Here is a 19,159-nt window from a genome sequence, read left to right as displayed (position 1 = left end):
GACTTTATTACGGATCTTCCACTTTTCTCCGTGGATACCGTCATCTGGGTGGTAACAGATAGGTTCTCCAAGTTGTCCCACGCAGGGCCGTGGTGCCAACGTTAGCTCTCCGGGCACGCTTCACTTTCTGCCCGCAGATTCTACATATACACACACTCGGCTTCTCAGGTGTCTTAACAAAAAAACTGCCACACCGCCGAGGTGGTGATTTTACTGCCAACACTCTGAACTGAGTAACTACTAACGCCGCTGCCTTGCTGACCCCCTGTACCACTGCTTACTTGTACCTCCAAAGCGGGGTTTGTACCCCGTGGACTTTTGGCTCCCGTCCTTGCACTTCTGCCACCCTGCTGACTCATGGCCACAGTAGCTACTTTCTGCTTGCTCCGCTGCCTGACGCGCAAGCTGACACTCTCTTCGCCCGAAGATGATTAATCCTTTGCTACGCCCGTCTCCCAAGTGCGATCGGTTACATCATCAATTTGCGTTTCCCTGTTACTGCTATTCTCCTCAACGTTGTCAGTATGCACAGCCTGCCTACTGCATGAAGCAGCGGATGTCTGCGCCACGTCTTCACTGCCAAGCAGCTGCTGACTGTCCTCAAACACTTTGTCCTCGCTGTATAGTGATGCTGAGCCCAGACCACCTAGTAGCTCTTTGGCTATGGGAAAAGAAAAGGACAGAGGCTGGTTGAGGACAGGGCCGCTGACCAGCTCCTGGGCCATGCCAACTAATTGTTGTATCTGACGAACCCACAGACTCTTGGCTGAGGTTGTCAGATGTTATTTTTGATAAATAACCTTTGGGTTGTTGATCAACACACTGCCACTAGATGACAACAGCAGTTCTGGCTTCACAGAGTCCTCCTGTGCTGCGACCTCTGCCTGCTCCACCTGCCACCTTTCTGTCTGACTTAGTGGTTAATCAACTATGTGGATTTGACACGTATTTCTTGCTCTCAACTTTAGCAACACAAAAGTATGGGAATTTGCGTTATACAGGTACCCCACAACAGACACCCCGGGAGAGGAGCAGAAATCACTATAGCAGCTGTGTAGATATTAAACAGGTTTCTTCCTAGTGGCTTCAGTAACAAAAAAGAAATACTATTTGGGGTATAAAGATCTCCCTAAACGCACACCCTGGGATTGGAGCAGAAATCACTGCAGCACAGTACAGTAGAAGCAGCTGGAAGCAACAGACAGCACATGCAGTGTGAAATGCCGCGATTGCAAATGGCTGACTAAGCCCCCTGGTAATGTTTGCACTAAGTATCTGGTAGAAAGGTTGTATTGGTAGCTCTTGTGGTCACATGATGTTCAGGAGTTTGTAGCAGTGTTTAAAATGTGTGCCAAGACTCAGGTGCCCCGAAAGGCAACAGGGGTCTTCTCAAACCTTTCCCTCTCCTTCTCAAAACCCTGAAACCATATTTCTATGGTTTTATTACTAATTTACCCATCTCCCAGGGTGAAACTGTAGTGTGTGACAGATTCTATTAAATCTAATACCCCTACAGAAGCTAACTAGTGCTAAACAACTAGCAACTTTATTAGTCACATCCAATGCTTCCTTCATGGCATTACAGAAAACACTGTCTCTGACCAGGGGTACAGTTCCTCTATATATTCTGTAGAAATTTTGTGGGGGATTGGGAATCTATCTTTCTTTTCTATATTCCATCCTGAAACAAATGGGCAGACAGAGAAACTCAATCAAACATTAGTGCAATTATTTACACCTTACTGACATACTACTACTACTACTATGTCACACACGCAGATGCGGGGGTATGGAGAGGGCTCATTTGCTGAGCCCTCTCCATACAAGGCGGGCGATTTCTGCATATTGCAGCAAACTCCCACCGGTAACAACCGTGGTTGTTGCTGGCACCGATTGCGGGTGTTAACCCTTTAAATGCCTCAGGGAAAGCTGCTGGGCGGCATGTGGGCCCCCAACATCTATGTTTAGATTGCCACCCCCAATTATGTCATTGGGAGCAGCGATTGGTTGCCATGACAGCCTCGGATCTTCCGAAGACCAGAGACTGTCTTGTTTTAATCTATTCATTACAATGTGCAATTTGCACATTGTAATGAATGAGGAGGAAAATCCCGATTTACTGCCATACTGCAGTATGGCATTATAGGGGGTTAAAGAACACCTGGCATCAGGTCTCTGTAACTATTTCTGTCACCACTACTTCTTAGCGATGCTTACAAGGATTCCAACCCAGCTTTTATCAAAGTTAATTCATACATTAATCATTCTAAAATCATATTTTCTTTATTATGTAAATGAGGCTGAATTCATGGAGAGAGACAGTGATGTCACCTCTGTTACCCCTTCCCTCTTCTCCCCATGCTCATGTCTGTGTGTAATGTATAGTAAAGCATTGCTAGTGTTTGTGCTTTATCTGCTGACATGCTGTATTGTGCTATACACATGTGAGAGACAAAGACACATGGCTTTATCCTGGAGCAGTTATATCTCTCATACACACATAGGCTGCAGGGGGCGTGTCCCCTAGCACCAGGAAGCATATAGATGCAGCCAGCAACAGGAGTATCACATCATTATACAGGCTGTCAGCCATGTATTGGAGTATCTCATACACACAGGTTGCAAGGGGCATGACCGCCAGCACCAGAAAGCACATAGTGGAGCCAGCACCAGGAGTGTATGGAGTATCTCATACACACAGGTTGCAGGGGGCATGACCGCCAGCACCAGAAAGCACATAGAGGAGCAAGCACCAGGAGTATTACATCATTATACAGGCTGTCAGTAATGTGTATAGGCAGGGGTGCACCTGCCATGAGGCGAGTTGAGAACTTCTAGACAAGGGAGGGCGGCAACGCACTGCAGCGGCTGGCATGGGGCCACCTGCTGGTGCAGCCACCTGGCTGCCCACTGACACAGCCACCTGGCCGCCGGCACTGCCAGGGCCGTCCAGCTCTGCACCGCCACTCAGCCGCCAGTACTGCAACGCGGCCGCCAGCGAGGCCACTCTGCCTATCGCCGACATGGCCGCATGCCAACACAATCACCCCGCCGCCGGCACTGCCAGTCAGTCGCCCGCTGACACGGCTGTCTGGCCGCCCATGCTGCCTCTCAGCCACCAGTACTGCAACCCAGCTGCTGCCGCAGCCACTCGGCCTATCGCCAACATGGCTGCCTGCCGACACAACCACCCCGCCGCCACATAGACACCTGGCCGGTTGCCAACACAGACGCCCGGCCTCCCGCAGGCGCTGCTGCCTGCTGACTTAGCCAACCGCTCGCCAGCAGCCAACCGCCAGCACTGCAACCAGGAAACCAAAAGAGTAAGTAACTTCATGTTATGTAATATATGTTTTATGTGTGATTGTGTATGCTGTATGAGTGTATATGGTGTGTAGGTATATGCTGTATGTTTGTATGTATGTATGCTGTGTGTATATGCAGTATATGTGTGTATTTTTAAAGTGCTGCTGAATTTGATGGCGCTGAATTCACATGAACGTATGGAGGACGTATGTATGGACGCACTGCATGGCGGTATGCTGTATCTATCTTATGCTACATGGCGGTGTGCTATATCTATCTTATACTACATGGCGGTACGCTGTATCTATCTTGTACTACATGGTGGTATGCTGTATCTATTTTATACTACATGGTGGTACTCTGTATCTATCTTATACTACATGGCAGTATACTGTTTCTATCTTATACTACATGGCGGTATGCTGTATGCATTTAACACTACATGGCGGTATGCTGTATGCATTTTATTCTACATGGCAGTATGCTATATGCATTTTATTCTACATGGCGGTGCGCTGTATCTATCTTATACTACATGGCGGTACACTGTATGAATTTAATACTACATGGCGGTGCACTGTATCTATTTTATACTACATGGCAGTATGCTGTATCTATCTTATACTACATGGCGGTATGCTGTATCTATCTTATACTACATGGCTTCACGCTGTATGCATTTTATACTGCATGGTGGCACGCTGTATGCATTTTATACTACATGGTGGCACCCTGTATGCATTTTATACTACATGGCGGTAGGCTGTATGCATTTTGCTTACCAAAATGATGGATCTGGTCCTGACACATCTGGGCCCTGACATATTACATATATGGGGGGGGGGGGGGTCACTCTATGGTTTGCCTCAGGCAGCAGACAGGCTTGGTTCACCCCTGTGTATAGGAGTATCTCATACACATGCACGCTACAGGGAATGTGTCCACCAGCAGCAGGAAGCACATAGAGGCAGCCAGCACCAGGAGTGTCACATCATTATACAGGCTGTCAGTCATGTGTATAGGAGTACTTCTTACTCATACAGGCTGTAGGGGGCGCCAGCACCAGGAAGTATATAGAGGATCCAGCATCAGGAGTGTCAACATCATTATACAGGCTGCCAGTCACGTGTATAGGAGTATCATATACACACAGGCTTGCAGGGGTCGTGGCTGCCAGCACCAGGATTGTCACAACATTATACAGGCTGTCAGTCAAGCACTGGGGGGGTTGCTGTGCCTCCCACTCATGAATAAGCAGGACTGCTGAATATGATAATGATTAATTGGACCCATCTCAGGTCATTTGCATACAACTTTAGAACCTGATTGTTAAAGTTTAAAGGCATGCAGAGGGACACTGTAGGGATAGCGGCAATGCTTTCTAATGGCAGTTTATGAAAATATATTGTTTTGGGGGTTAATTTTCCAGACAGGTTCACTTTAAGGTGTTTAGTTTCTGATTCCCAGGAGAAATGAAGGTCCTTTCTTCCACTCATCATTTGCCCTAACAGCAGGATTAACATGTCTACAAAAATGTCACCATTCTTATGTAATTATGGGGATTGTCTTGTAGGGACATTGGGGGATATTTATCAGGGCCTCTGTGCCACGTCAGTGGTATAGAATCCCTGGAATAATCGCAAATGCTAGGTTATTGCTGGCACTTGCAATTATTTTCCCCAATACATAACCTTGGGGCATGAAGGGGCATGAAGGAGGGGGGAGCGCAGCCAGGTGAGCGGTTGGCGATATCAGTTCATCCTTGGGTGATATGTGAAAGAAGCCTCGTTTATCTGTAAAATTACATGCAAGGGCAAACAAGATGGGAACGTCCAGCCATCTTACCACTCAGGAAGGAGACGGGTTCTGTTTCCCAGAAATTAATGTCCAAAATGTGCATATCAACCAAATAACCAAAGCAAAAGACATTGTGAAGATGCTGGCTGAAGCTGATAAGAGTGTGTTATTATATGGGTATTGTATTAACATTATAAGGTAATTCTCCCAGGAAGAAGCCAGTACTCCAAAAGAAACATAAAAAAGACAGATTAATGTCAGCCAACGGTAACAAAAACTTAATTTTTGGAGACATGTCCTGTCGTCTGACGAAACAAAAATGGAACTGTTTGGCCATAATGACCAGTGTTACATTTGGAGTAAAATGGGAGAAGCTTGCAATCCTGAGAACATCATCTCAAGCCTCATGTTGTGGGCTGTTTTGCTGCAGGAAGGACTGGCGCACTTCACAAAATAGATGGCATCATGAGGAAAAAACATTATGGGGGAGATATATCATTAGTCCTATGTAGCTTCTTGGCCTATAATTGTCACAAATGTTTACGCAAACATCGTTTTGCGGGGGTTTTTTAGCAAGAAAAAAATGCAACTCTAAAGTCGCACAATGGCTGAAAAAATACACCACAGAGGCATATATCAACTTGAGTGTGCAACACCGAGCAACACCAGGTTAATCAACTGAGAATTTCAAAAGAACGCAAAACTACACCACATTGGAGGTGGTGTATGTGGGTCCATTGCTACTACAGGGGGAAGATTCATCCTAAATTATTTTGGGTGGGTTGGTGTGGGGGAATTTTCAGCATTTTTTTCTTGCACATTTTTTACTTTTTCATATTTTTGCAGGGGGGGGGGGTGTTGGTGCTGTTGTTTTTCCGCTGCCAGTTTGGTTTTCCCCTGTTTTTTTTCCCCTTGTGTTCACCTGATTTATTTTCAGCATTTTTTTTTTAATTTCACTTATGCTGTCACTAAAATATACCAACTCCAAGGGGACCTGAACCTCAATTCTACCTGTGCGTTGTTTTTGTTTGGATAAGAACAGGGCAGTTTGCCTGTGTAGTGTGCTGGGGGCGCCAGATTCAGCATTTCTGGTGCACGTTCTGCATGAATCTTTGGGCGGTTTGCTGGCCATGTTGTTGTCAAGTGCTTCTGTGTTTTTCATCACCTGTCTCTGGAATCTTCTTCTTCCTGTCCCCTCACCTGTCCCCCATGAAATCTTCTTCCTGCACTCTCTGCTCATCTCCGAATCCACAAGTGTATTGTTAATTTCCTTCTCATGTGAGTATGTTTAACATCTGCTCAATTTTTGCCTTTTTATGATGTTTTTGCACAGGAAATTCTCTGATAACTCAAAACATAAAATTGAGCAAAAACGTTAAAAAAAAAATTCTGCCATTGTGCTCCATCTAACTTCCCGTCTGTTGTTTTTACCTGCCGCAAATATTACCTAGACAACAAGCATGTCCCAATCCCTCTTGGCAACGAGTATGTCCCCCTCCCACTAGACCCCTAGACAATGAGCATGTCCTCTCCCCCTTGGCAATGAGCATGTCACCCTCGCCCCATGGCAACAAGCCTTTTTTTGTGTGTGTTTGTCTTATTGGCCCTGGAAAAAAATATAAAAGTGGCCCCATCTTATGGGCGGAGTCAAAACAAGTGGGTGTGGTCAGATAATGTGGGTGGGGTTATAACAGACAAATTGTTAGTAGATGGCCTTAATGCAAAACAAGAACATCTTTTGCTAGTAAGTGAATCTAATGTGCAAAGAATGTGACCTGTCGATCAGTAAAGTATGCTTTAATTACCTTTCCCCTGTGCCATACATGTAGAATTCAGAGAAAGAATATATTGATACTGCCTCCTATGTACAGGAATAATGCTACAATAACACACTTAGAATAACACATTCAATCCTGCCTTCTATATACAAAATAAAACTACTACAATACCTTCTCCCATATACAAGCCAACTACTATAATACTGCCCCCTATGTACAGGAATATAACTACTATAATACTGCCCCCTATGTACAGGAATATAACTACTATAATACCATCCCCTATTTACAGGAATATAACTACTATAATACCGCCCCCTATGTACAGGAATATAGCTACTATAATACTGCCCCTATGCACAGCAATATAACTACTATAATACTGCCCGATATGCACAGGAATATAACTACTATAATACTGCCCCCTATGTACAGGAATATAACTACTATAATACTGCCCCCTATGCACAGGAATATAACTACTATAATACTGCCTGCTATGTACAGGAATATAACTACTATAATACTGCCCCCTATGTACAGGAATATAACTACTATAATACTGCCCCGATGCACAGGAATATAACTACTATAATACTGCCTCCTATGTACAAGAATATAACTACTACAATACTGCTCCCCATGTACAGGAATATAACTACTATATTACTGCCCCCTATGCACAAGAATATAACTACTATAATACTGCCCCTTATGTACAGGAATATAACTACTATAATACTGCCCCCTATGTACAAGGATATAACTACTATAATACTGCTCCCTATGTACAGGAATATAACTACTATCAGGGGCGCACCTGCCATGAGGTGAGTTGAGCATCTCGCCTCAGGCGGCGCGCTTCCCGCTCAACAAGGGGGTGGCACCGGCCGGCACTGAGCTCCCGGGCCGCACGCCGTACGGGACCGCATTGCAGCCCTCCGTCAGTCCACCTTGCTCCCCGACGCTGCCGGCACCGAGCTTCCGCCCCCCTGCCTGCCTGCATCAAACTCCTGCCGGCAACACTTTCCGGTGCTCTGTCTGGCACCATGCTCCCAATGTGCTGCCGCCCACCACTCCCCGCATACTTTCGCTCCCACCCATACCTCCGCTCCCGGCTGCCCCTCCATTCCCTTCTCAACCCCGCTCCGCTCATGACTCCCCCCCTCCAGGCTCTCGGCTCCCTGCTTCCCCCACCGCCGCTCAAACTTCAGGCTCCCTTCCCGCCCTCCGCCCCTCCAGGCTCTCGGCTGTCCGCTACCGGCTCCCCCTCCATCCCGTCTGAACCCCCGCTCACGTCTCCCCCCACCCCCAGGCTCTCGGCTACCTGCTCCCCCGTCCCCGCTCAAGCTCCAGGCTCTTTCACGCTCCCCGTTCTCGTCCTACCCCGTTCTTGTCCCACCGCCGCTGCAGGACAAGGCCCCAAACTTTCCAAGAACAGGTAAGGTTACTTTATCTTTATATATATATATATATATATATATATATATATATATATATAGGCAAAAGAAGATGGCAGCACTCCAAAAATCAGTGAAGAAAAAAGTACCGGTTTATTCAAACATGTGCCAAACAGCTACGTTTCGGCTCCTATGGCCTGGAGCCTTCCTCAAGCAAAGGTGCATACACAGGTGTGCGGTATAAATACAATTTACAAAGGAAGTGACATCAGTATGAGCAAATTGTCATGTGACATAAACAATACATATTGTTCCACAGTAAATACATTGATATTTAACAAGATCTAGTGCATAAGTATTACATATAAAGTGCAGAAGTGCATATCTAGATCAGGGGCTCACCTAAGGATCAGCTGTAGTCGGATCAAAATATCGTGGCATACCACGGAGTCTAGTGCACATGTGCACAGTCAGCTGACTGTGCGTGCACAGGATTGTGGGTATGGGGGAGGTCACATGATCGGAGCAACACACCCATTGGGTACTGCTGCCGATAACGCCATCTTGGTTAAGGGAGGACAGGATGCGTCCATAGAGGTATATGGACAGTCTAAGGGAAACTTATAGATAATATCGGTGCACCGTTCTCCCAGAGCCACAGGCACAGGTACCGAAGCAGTGTCACCCTTATTACAGGATGGCCACATGCACGGTTACAGACCTATTAGCGAGCGATCCGAGCCGGGGGAACCCAGCGGGTGCTCGTGTCAGGTCTATCCCTGTACCTATAGTGGTCCTCTAATCGGAACATTTTGCACCTATAGAAATAACAATGAAAAGAACACGAAAGTCCTCCTAGTGGCATCGGGCAGGTACTACTCCCCATCATACTATAAAGACATATGGAAAAACAATATATCTGATCCTTAAGGTGATGTCGCGTTGATCAATTCTTCAACGTGAGCGTGCGTGAAGTGTGGTGCTAGTGATCTATATAGAAAAAAGAAATAAAAGTTAAAAGGCTTGTAACACAAAACATATTTACATAGTAATTTTCAATTTGCACCAATGTTACTTATGATAGTCAGTCATGATCCCACAGCTCTCAGGGGGATGCCCATTATTAAGTCACATCAATGGTTCTAAATTCTGCATTTAGGCCCTTGGGTTTCAGCGTATCAAGTCTATATATCCACTCCAATTCTTTCCGATGCAGAGTGCGGATCCTGTCCCCTCCCAATCTGTGTGGTGGGACATGGTCTATTATACGCACCCTCAATTGGAACTCTTTGTGTTTAGCCTCAACAAAGTGTTTTGCTACTGGTAGGTCCGTCCTCTTGTCTCTGATGGACTGTCGATGGTTATTAAGTCTCATCTTGAGTTCCGTGCTTGTCTCCCCGACATACCATAGTCCACACGGACATTCCAAAAGATAAATTACATAAGAAGAACTGCACGTCAGGTAATGCCTAATGGAGTATTCCTTATTGGAACGTCTGTCTGTGAATTTGTGCCCTTTTACAATGATCTTGCAATTTATGCAATTAAGGCATGGAAAACAACCAAGTTTTCTGGAGGATAAAAATGACTGTACACTTTTCTTATCCGTACCGATGTCTGATCTCACTAATGTATCTTTAAGGTTCCGAACCCGTCTATATGCAAATAGAGGGGGGGTCTGGAAGCACGATGTATTTGTCAGTCCGTTTTTTAGGATTGGCCAGTGTTTTCTGATAATGTTAGAAATGTCATTACTGGACTCGTTATAGGTAGACACAAAGGTAAGTCTATCTCCAGTTTTGTTCAGTGATTTTTTGTTCAGTATATCATTTCTGTCCAGGGCTGTCACCCTGTCTCTATGTTTAGTCAAAATCTGTTTAGGATAACCCCTATCTCGAAATTTGGATTCCATATTGTCCAGCCGTTCCCGTAAAGGGGGCTCGTCCTTGACAATCCTTCTGACCCTCAACATTTGGCTAAATGGAAGTGACTTAACCATGCGTCTAGGATGACAGCTGTCAAAATGTAGTAAATTATTACGGTCTGTTTTCTTAATAAAGAGATCCGTGGTCAGCCTATTGTCCACCAACCGTACATTGACATCAAGAAATTGTAATTCTGTCCTGGACCAAACATAAGTGAATTTTACGGATGGGTCCACTGAGTTTAAAAACCCAAAGAAGGACTGTAGATCCTCCTCCTCACCTGTCCAGATGACGAACACATCATCTATGTATCGCCACCATCTGAGGACCTGGCCAAAGTGGTGCGATACATAGATGTGTTGTTCCTCCAAGAAGCGCATGTAGATATTGGCATAGGTCGGAGCTACGTTAGACCCCATAGCGGTGCCCTGGGTCTGAACGTAAAAGCTGTCTTTAAACAAAAAATAATTGCAGGTGAGTATTATCTGTAATAAATTCAAAATGAAGGTATTGCATGCACCGGAGAAAGACGACAGAGCAGTTAAAAAATGTTCAACCGCTGCGGTTCCCCGTGCATGATCAATCGACGTATAAAGGCTTACTACATCAAAGGAGACCAATAGAACCTCCGCGTTTGGAGGTAATTCAATCTCCTGGAGTTTAAGAAGAAAATCGGATGTATCATAGATGTATGATGTTGCATTAACAGCAAAACTCCTTAGGATCTTATCTAGAAAAATGGCAACGTTGGAAAAAATAGATCCAGACCCGGAGACAATGGGTCGCCCGGGTGGATCAGTAGCATTTTTGTGAATTTTAGGTAAAGTATATAGAACGGGAGTTCTGGGTGAATCAATCAATAGATATTTCTTGGTATCTTCATCTATGATACCCCCTATTACGGCCTCATTAATTACGTCTTTTAACCGTCTCTCGACAGAAAATCTAGGGTCACCGGATATCCATTGATACACCTGGGTATCCTGTAGCTGTCGTTCAATTTCTGCAACGTATCGAGTCTTGTCCATGATGACAATCGCCCCGCCTTTGTCGGCAGGTTTGATGACCAGACTGTCATCATGGGCAAGACTCTTGAGTGCCTCAACCTCATCACTTCTCATGTTGGGGTGCCTAAATAGTCCAGAAATCCCAGACTTCAGACACTCCAAGTCTCGTTTAACTGAAACAATAAACGCATCAATGGCAGGTTCACAAACCTGAGGAACAAATTTGCTTTTGACAGACAGGCCTACATCCTTTAATGTCAATTCAGACAATCTTGGCTGTGATCTTATTACAGTACCCGAGTCAGAGAAGAATAATTTCAATTTAACAGATCTAATAAACGACTGTAGGTCCAGTTCTAACTGGAACCAATCTGTTTGTTTGTTTGGACAAAATGAAAGCCCCTTACTTAGGGCTCTAGTTTGTACCTCAGTAAGTGTCCTCGAGGAAATATTGACGACTAGGTCTTTCTTTTCGGGTTGCGGCTTCTTGTTGATGTCACCGATATTTTCGCCTGTGGAGATTTTTCTCCTCTGATGGCGTCTTCCACCCCTTCTGGTTGGTCTTTTCCTGGGTCTGGAGTCTTTGGAACATCCTCTAAAAAAGAAGTGTTATCACTAGGAGATTTCGGTCTACTTGTTTGTCTCTTACGTTTTTTCGTGTCATTCTTGGGGAATTGTCCATTTTGTTTATGATCAGAAAATTGCCAATTGTAAATTTTGCCAGTATGATAATCATCCATATCGCGGTGCCATTTCCTCCTCTTGATTTCTTCCTGTTCACTCTGAAATTTAGAGAGCATGTTAACAAGTGATGTCCTATATCTAGACATTTCCTCCTCAGTTAATAATGATTTCAACGATTCTTCAGTAGTAATTATGCGCTCAGAGACGTGTTGTATCTCCTGATGTAAAAAGTCAATGTTTAATAAAATCACATCCCTCGCGTATTGATTAGATAGTTGCATGAACCGTGTACAAAACAAGTCATTGTTAGAAAATAAATTGGGTCTCATGGTGGATCTCATACCTCGCGGTATCCGGTTGGATTTATAATATTCACCCAATGTTGCCTTGTGAAGTTTCAATATCACCAATCTTCTGGAATCGCCCTCGTGTTTCCTTTTTAGATCCTTCACAGATGGTGTGCTTAAAAAAGCTGCATCGCCTTCGAGATTAAGTAGAATCCGATCCCTATCTTCATCTGAGAAACAAAAGACACTGGGAATAGGGGTACTGGAAAAATCCATGGTCCAACAAGGAAAAGAAAAATATAGGGAAAAGGAAAAATATGGTGCCCGCTACACGGTCTCAATAGCAAAAAACAAAAAGTGTTGTAGCAGCACTCAATATAGAGAATATAGGTTGGGTGCACATCCCAGGACGACGACCACGAGTCCCTCTCAATCGTAGGCAAAAGAAGATGGCAGCACTCCAAAAATCAGTGAAGAAAAAAGTACCGGTTTATTCAAACATGTGCCAAACAGCTACGTTTCGGCTCCTATGGCCTGGAGCCTTCCTCAAGCAAAGGTGCATACACAGGTGTGCGGTATAAATACAATTTACAAAGGAAGTGACATCAGTATGAGCAAATTGTCATGTGACATAAACAATACATATTGTTCCACAGTAAATACATTGATATTTAACAAGATCTAGTGCATAAGTATTACATATAAAGTGCAGAAGTGCATATCTAGATCAGGGGCTCACCTAAGGATCAGCTGTAGTCGGATCAAAATATCGTGGCATACCACGGAGTCTAGTGCACATGTGCACAGTCAGCTGACTGTGCGTGCACAGGATTGTGGGTATGGGGGAGGTCACATGATCGGAGCAACACACCCATTGGGTACTGCTGCCGATAACGCCATCTTGGTTAAGGGAGGACAGGATGCGTCCATAGAGGTCACCACTTTGGCCAGGTCCTCGGATGGTGGCGATACATAGATGATGTGTTCGTCATCTGGACAGGTGAGGAGGAGGATCTACAGTCCTTCTTTGGGTTTTTAAACTCAGTGGACCCATCCGTAAAATTCACTTATGTTTGGTCCAGGACAGAATTACAATTTCTTGATGTCAATGTACGGTTGGTGGACAATAGGCTGACCACGGATCTCTTTATTAAGAAAACAGACCGTAATAATTTACTACATTTTGACAGCTGTCATCCTAGACGCATGGTTAAGTCACTTCCATTTAGCCAAATGTTGAGGGTCAGAAGGATTGTCAAGGACGAGCCCCCTTTACGGGAACGGCTGGACAATATGGAATCCAAATTTCGAGATAGGGGTTATCCTAAACAGATTTTGACTAAACATAGAGACAGGGTGACAGCCCTGGACAGAAATGATATACTGAACAAAAAATCACTGAACAAAACTGGAGATAGACTTACCTTTGTGTCTACCTATAACAAGTCCAGTAATGACATTTCTAACATTATCAGAAAACACTGGCCAATCCTAAAAAACGGACTGACAAATACATCGTGCTTCCAGACCCCCCCTCTATTTGCATATAGACGGGTTCGGAACCTTAAAGATACATTAGTGAGATCAGACATCGGTACGGATAAGAAAAGTGTACAGTCATTTTTATCCTCCAGAAAACTTGGTTGTTTTCCATGCCTTAATTGCGTAAATTGCAAGATCATTGTAAAAGGGCACAAATTCACAGACAGACGTTCCAATAAGGAATACTCCATTAGGCATTACCTGACGTGCAGTTCTTCTTATGTAATTTATCTTTTGGAATGTCCGTGTGGACTATGGTATGTCGGGGAGACAAGCACGGAACTCAAGATGAGACTTAATAACCATCGACAGTCCATCAGAGACAAGAGGACAGACCTACCAGTAGCAAAACACTTTGTTGAGGCTAAACACAAAGAGTTCCAATTGAGGGTGCGTATAATAGACCATGTCCCACCACACAGATTGGGAGGGGACAGGATCCGCACTCTGCATCGGAAAGAATTGGAGTGGATATATAGACTTGATACGCTGAAACCCAAGGGCCTAAATGCAGAATTTAGAACCATTGATGTGACTTAATAATGGGCATCCCCCTGAGAGCTGTGGGATCATGACTGACTATCATAATCTGAGTAACATTGGTGCAAATTGAAAATTACTATGTAAATATGTTTTGTGTTACAAGCCTTTTAACTTTTATTTCTTTTTTCTATATAGATCACTAGCACCACACTTCACGCACGCTCACGTTGAAGAATTGATCAACGCGACATCACCTTAAGGATCAGATATATTGTTTTTCCATATGTCTTTATAGTATGATGGGGAGTAGTACCTGCCCGATGCCACTAGGAGGACTTTCGTGTTCTTTTCATTGTTATTTCTATAGGTGCAAAATGTTCCGATTAGAGGACCACTATAGGTACAGGGATAGACCTGACACGAGCACCCGCTGGGTTCCCCCGGCTCGGATCGCTCGCTAATAGGTCTGTAACCGTGCATGTGGCCATCCTGTAATAAGGGTGACACTGCTTCGGTACCTGTGCCTGTGGCTCTGGGAGAACGGTGCACCGATATTATCTATAAGTTTCCCTTAGACTGTCCATATCCCTCCTTGGACGCATCCTGTCCTCCCTTAACCAAGATGGCGTTATCGGCAGCAGTACCCAATGGGTGTGTTGCTCCGATCATGTGACCTCCCCCATACCCACAATCCTGTGCACGCACAGTCAGCTGACTGTGCACATGTGCACTAGACTCCGTGGTATGCCACGATATTTTGATCCGACTACAGCTGATCCTTAGGTGAGCCCCTGATCTAGATATGCACTTCTGCACTTTATATGTAATACTTATGCACTAGATCTTGTTAAATATCAATGTATTTACTGTGGAACAATATGTATTGTTTATGTCACATGACAATTTGCTCATACTGATGTCACTTCCTTTGTAAATTGTATTTATACCGCACACCTGTGTATGCACCTTTGCTTGAGGAAGGCTCCAGGCCATAGGAGCCGAAACGTAGCTGTTTGGCACATGTTTGAATAAACCGGTACTTTTTTCTTCACTGATTTTTGGAGTGCTGCCATCTTCTTTTGCCTACGATTGAGAGGGACTCGTGGTCGTCGTCCTGGGATGTGCACCCAACCTATATTCTCTATATTGAGTGCTGCTACAACACATTTTTGTTTATATATATATATATATATATATATATATATATATATATATATATATATATATATGTGTATATATGTGTAATATGTGTATATATGTGTAATATGTGTATATATATATGTAATATGTGTATATATGTGTAATATGTGTATATATATATGTAATATGTGTATATATGTGTAATATGTGTATATATGTGTAATATGTGTATATATATGTGCAATATGTGTATATATATGTAATATGTGTGTATATATATGTGTGTGTGTGTATATATATATATATATATGTAATATGTATATATGTGTAATATGTGTATATATATGTAATATGTGTATATATATATATGTAATGTGTGTGTATATATATATATATGTATGTAATATGTGTATACAGTATATATGTGTAATATGTGTATATATATGTAATATGTATATATATATTTATATGTGTGTATATATATATGTAATATGTGTATATATATATATATATGTGTGTAATATGTGTGTGTGTATATATATATATATATATATATGTGTGTAATATGTGTTTATATATGTATAATATGTGTGTATATATGCAATTATGTAATATGTGTGTATATATATATATATATATATATATATATATGTGTAATATGTGTATATATATGTGTAATATGTGTTTATATATGTATAATATGTGTGTATATATGTAATAATGTAATATATATATATATATATATATATTATGTGTGTATATATGTAATATGTGTGTATATATATATATATATATAATGTTTATATATATGTGTATATTTGTTTGTGTGTGTATATGCTGTATCTACTGTTTGTTTATGTGTATATATGCTACTTGGTGGCACGCTGGATGCATTTTATACTACATGGCAGTACGCTACATGCATTTTATATTACATGGTGATACGCTGTATGCATTATATACTACATTTTGTATTGCTTTATTTTTACACCAAACCCATATGAGGCATCTGGTCCTGACACTCCCTGATATATCACATGTATGGGCGGGGTGGGGGGGGCGTCTCTCTATGGCTCGCCTCAGGCAGCAGACAGGCTTGGTACACCCCTGACTACTATAATACTGCCCCCTATGTACAGGAATATAACTACTATAATACTGCCGCCTATGTACAAGAATATAACTACTATAATACTGCCCCCCATGTACAAGAATATAACTACTATAATACTGCCCCCTATGTACAAGAATATAACTACTATAATACTGCCCCCCATGTACAAGAATATAACTACTATAATACTGCTCCCTATGTATAAGAATATAACTACTTTAATACTGCCCCCATGTACAAGAATATAACAACTATAATACTGCCCCCATGTACAAGAATATAACTACTATAATACTGCCACCTATGTACAAGAATATAACTACTATAATACTGCCCCCTATGTACAGGAATATAACTACTATAATACTGCCCCCTATGTACAGGAATATAACTACTTTAATACTGCCCCCTATGTACAGGAATATAACTACTATAATACTGCCCCCTATGTACAGGAATATAACTACTATAATACTGTCCCCATGTACAAGAATATAACTACTATGATACTGCCCCCTATGTACAAGAATATAACTACTATAATACTACCCCTATGTACATGTATATAAATACTATAATACTGCCCCCATGTACAAGAATATAACTACTATAATACTGCCACCTATGTACAAGAATATAACTACTATAATACTGCACTCTATGTACAGGAATATAACTACTATAATACTGCCCCCTATGTACAGGAATATAACTACCGTATATTCCGGCGTATAAGACGACCTGGTGTATAAGACGACCCCCCTACTTTCCTGTTTAAAATATAGAGTTAAAGATATATTCGCCGTATAAGACTACCCCTTTTCCAACGCATACAAAACACCGGTAAAAATAAAAAAAAAAAACAGATTTGAATTTAACATGGTCCTTTTTTTAATTTAAATTCTTATGACATGCAGGTATATAGCAGGAAAACTGTCGCTCATAAACAAAAGGCATACAACAACAACATTACCATCGGCCATTTTACTGTAAATGTTACCATACTGTACCTTAAATTTTTATTTTATTAAATATTCCATGCCATGTACTCAGAAAAATTCCAAATGCAATGAAAATGGTGAAAAAACGCATTTGCGCCATTTTCTTGTGGGCGTGGATATTACGTCTTTCACTGAGCGCCCCAAATGACATGTCTACTTTATTCTTTGGGTCGGTACGATTAAGGGGATACCAAATTTGTATAGGTTTTATAATGTTTTCATACATTTACAAAAATGAAAACCTCCTGTACAAAAATAATTTTTTAGATTTTGCCAACTTCTGGCGCTAATAACTTTTTTATACTTTGGTGTACGGAGCTGTGGGTGGTGTCATTTTTTGTGAAATTTGATAATATTTTCAATGATATCATTTTTAGGACTGGACGACCTTTTGATCACTTTTTATAGATTTTTTTATATTTTTCAAAATGGCAAAAAAGTGCCATTTTCGACTTTGGGCGCTATTTTCCGTTACGGGGTTAAACGCATTGAAAAACCGTTATAATATTTTGATAGATCGGGCATTTTCGGACGAGTAGATACCTGATGTGTTTATGATTTTTACTATTTATTTATATTTATGTCAGTTCTAGGGAAAGGGGGGTGATTTGAAATTTTAGGTTTTTTTATTATAATTTTTTTTTTAAAAAACTTTTTTTTATTTTTATTTATACTATTTTTCAGACTCCCTAGGGTACTTTAACCCTAGGTTGTCTGATCGATCCTATCATATACTGCCATACTACAGTATATGGGGATTTTCCTCCTCATTCATTACAATGTGCTATGAGCACAGGCTACCATGGAGACGGATCACCGCCCCCGATGACGTCACGGGGAGCGGCGATCACAGGTAAGATGGCGGCGCCTATGCGCCGCTATCTTTTTGAGGCTGCCGGCAGCTTTGCCGGCAGTCATCGCTGTGAAAACACCCGCGATTGGTGCTAGCAATATGCAGCAAAGACTTACCGGCTATGGAGAGGGCTCAGCCCGTGAGCCCTCTCCATGCAGCGCGACCCGACCGCCGCCGTGAATACACGGCGGGCGGTTGGGATTACCGGCGTATAAGACGACCCCAGAGAAGACAGAAGATTTTTCTGTCTTCAAAAGTCGTCTTATACGCCGGAATATACGGTACTATAATACTGCCCCCTATGTACAGGAATATAACTACTATAATACTGTCCCTATGTACAGGAATATAACTACTATAATACTGCCCCCATGTACAAGAATATAACTACTATGATACTGCCCCCTATGTACAAGGATATAACTACTATAATACACTCCCTATGTACAAGAATATAACTACTATAATACTGCTCCCTATGTTTAAGAATATAACTACTATAATACTGCCCCCCATGTACAAGAATATAACTACAGTACTATAATACTGCCCCCTATGTACAGGAATATAACTACTATAATACTGCCCCCTATGTACAAGAATATAATTACTATAATACTGCCCCCCCATGTACAAGAATATAACTACTATAATACTACATATATACACAGAAGCGAACATGAAAAAAGTCAGTATTTATCAGTATTTATCATATACAGCTACAGAAAACACATGAGATCCATACCTATTGCATCCAGTGACGTATCCTCTGATTGTACTCGTAACTCATCTTCTCCATTAGTTCCACCATCACCTTGTCTCTTCCTCCAGGTACACAGCAT

At 42.3% G+C, this 19,159-nt stretch overlaps 1 protein-coding gene across 1 annotated transcript; it reads right to left on the bottom strand.

The window, feature by feature from the left end:
• Positions 1 to 8,436: 8,436 nt before the first annotated feature.
• Positions 8,437 to 19,159, bottom strand: LOC140117061 (uncharacterized). Its single transcript, XM_072133492.1, has 3 exons — positions 19,063 to 19,159; positions 11,640 to 12,414; positions 8,437 to 9,271 (listed from the first exon to the last, which is right to left on the bottom strand). Exons 1-2 carry the CDS (start codon positions 19,157 to 19,159, stop codon positions 11,672 to 11,674), a joined length of 840 nt encoding a protein of 279 aa, XP_071989593.1. The 3' UTR covers positions 8,437 to 9,271; positions 11,640 to 11,671.

Source organism: Engystomops pustulosus, chromosome 2, assembly GCF_040894005.1.
Source record: "Engystomops pustulosus chromosome 2, aEngPut4.maternal, whole genome shotgun sequence".
Lineage (NCBI taxonomy): Eukaryota > Metazoa > Chordata > Amphibia > Anura > Leptodactylidae > Engystomops > Engystomops pustulosus.
This window is presented reverse-complemented; position numbering and strand designations above follow the sequence as displayed.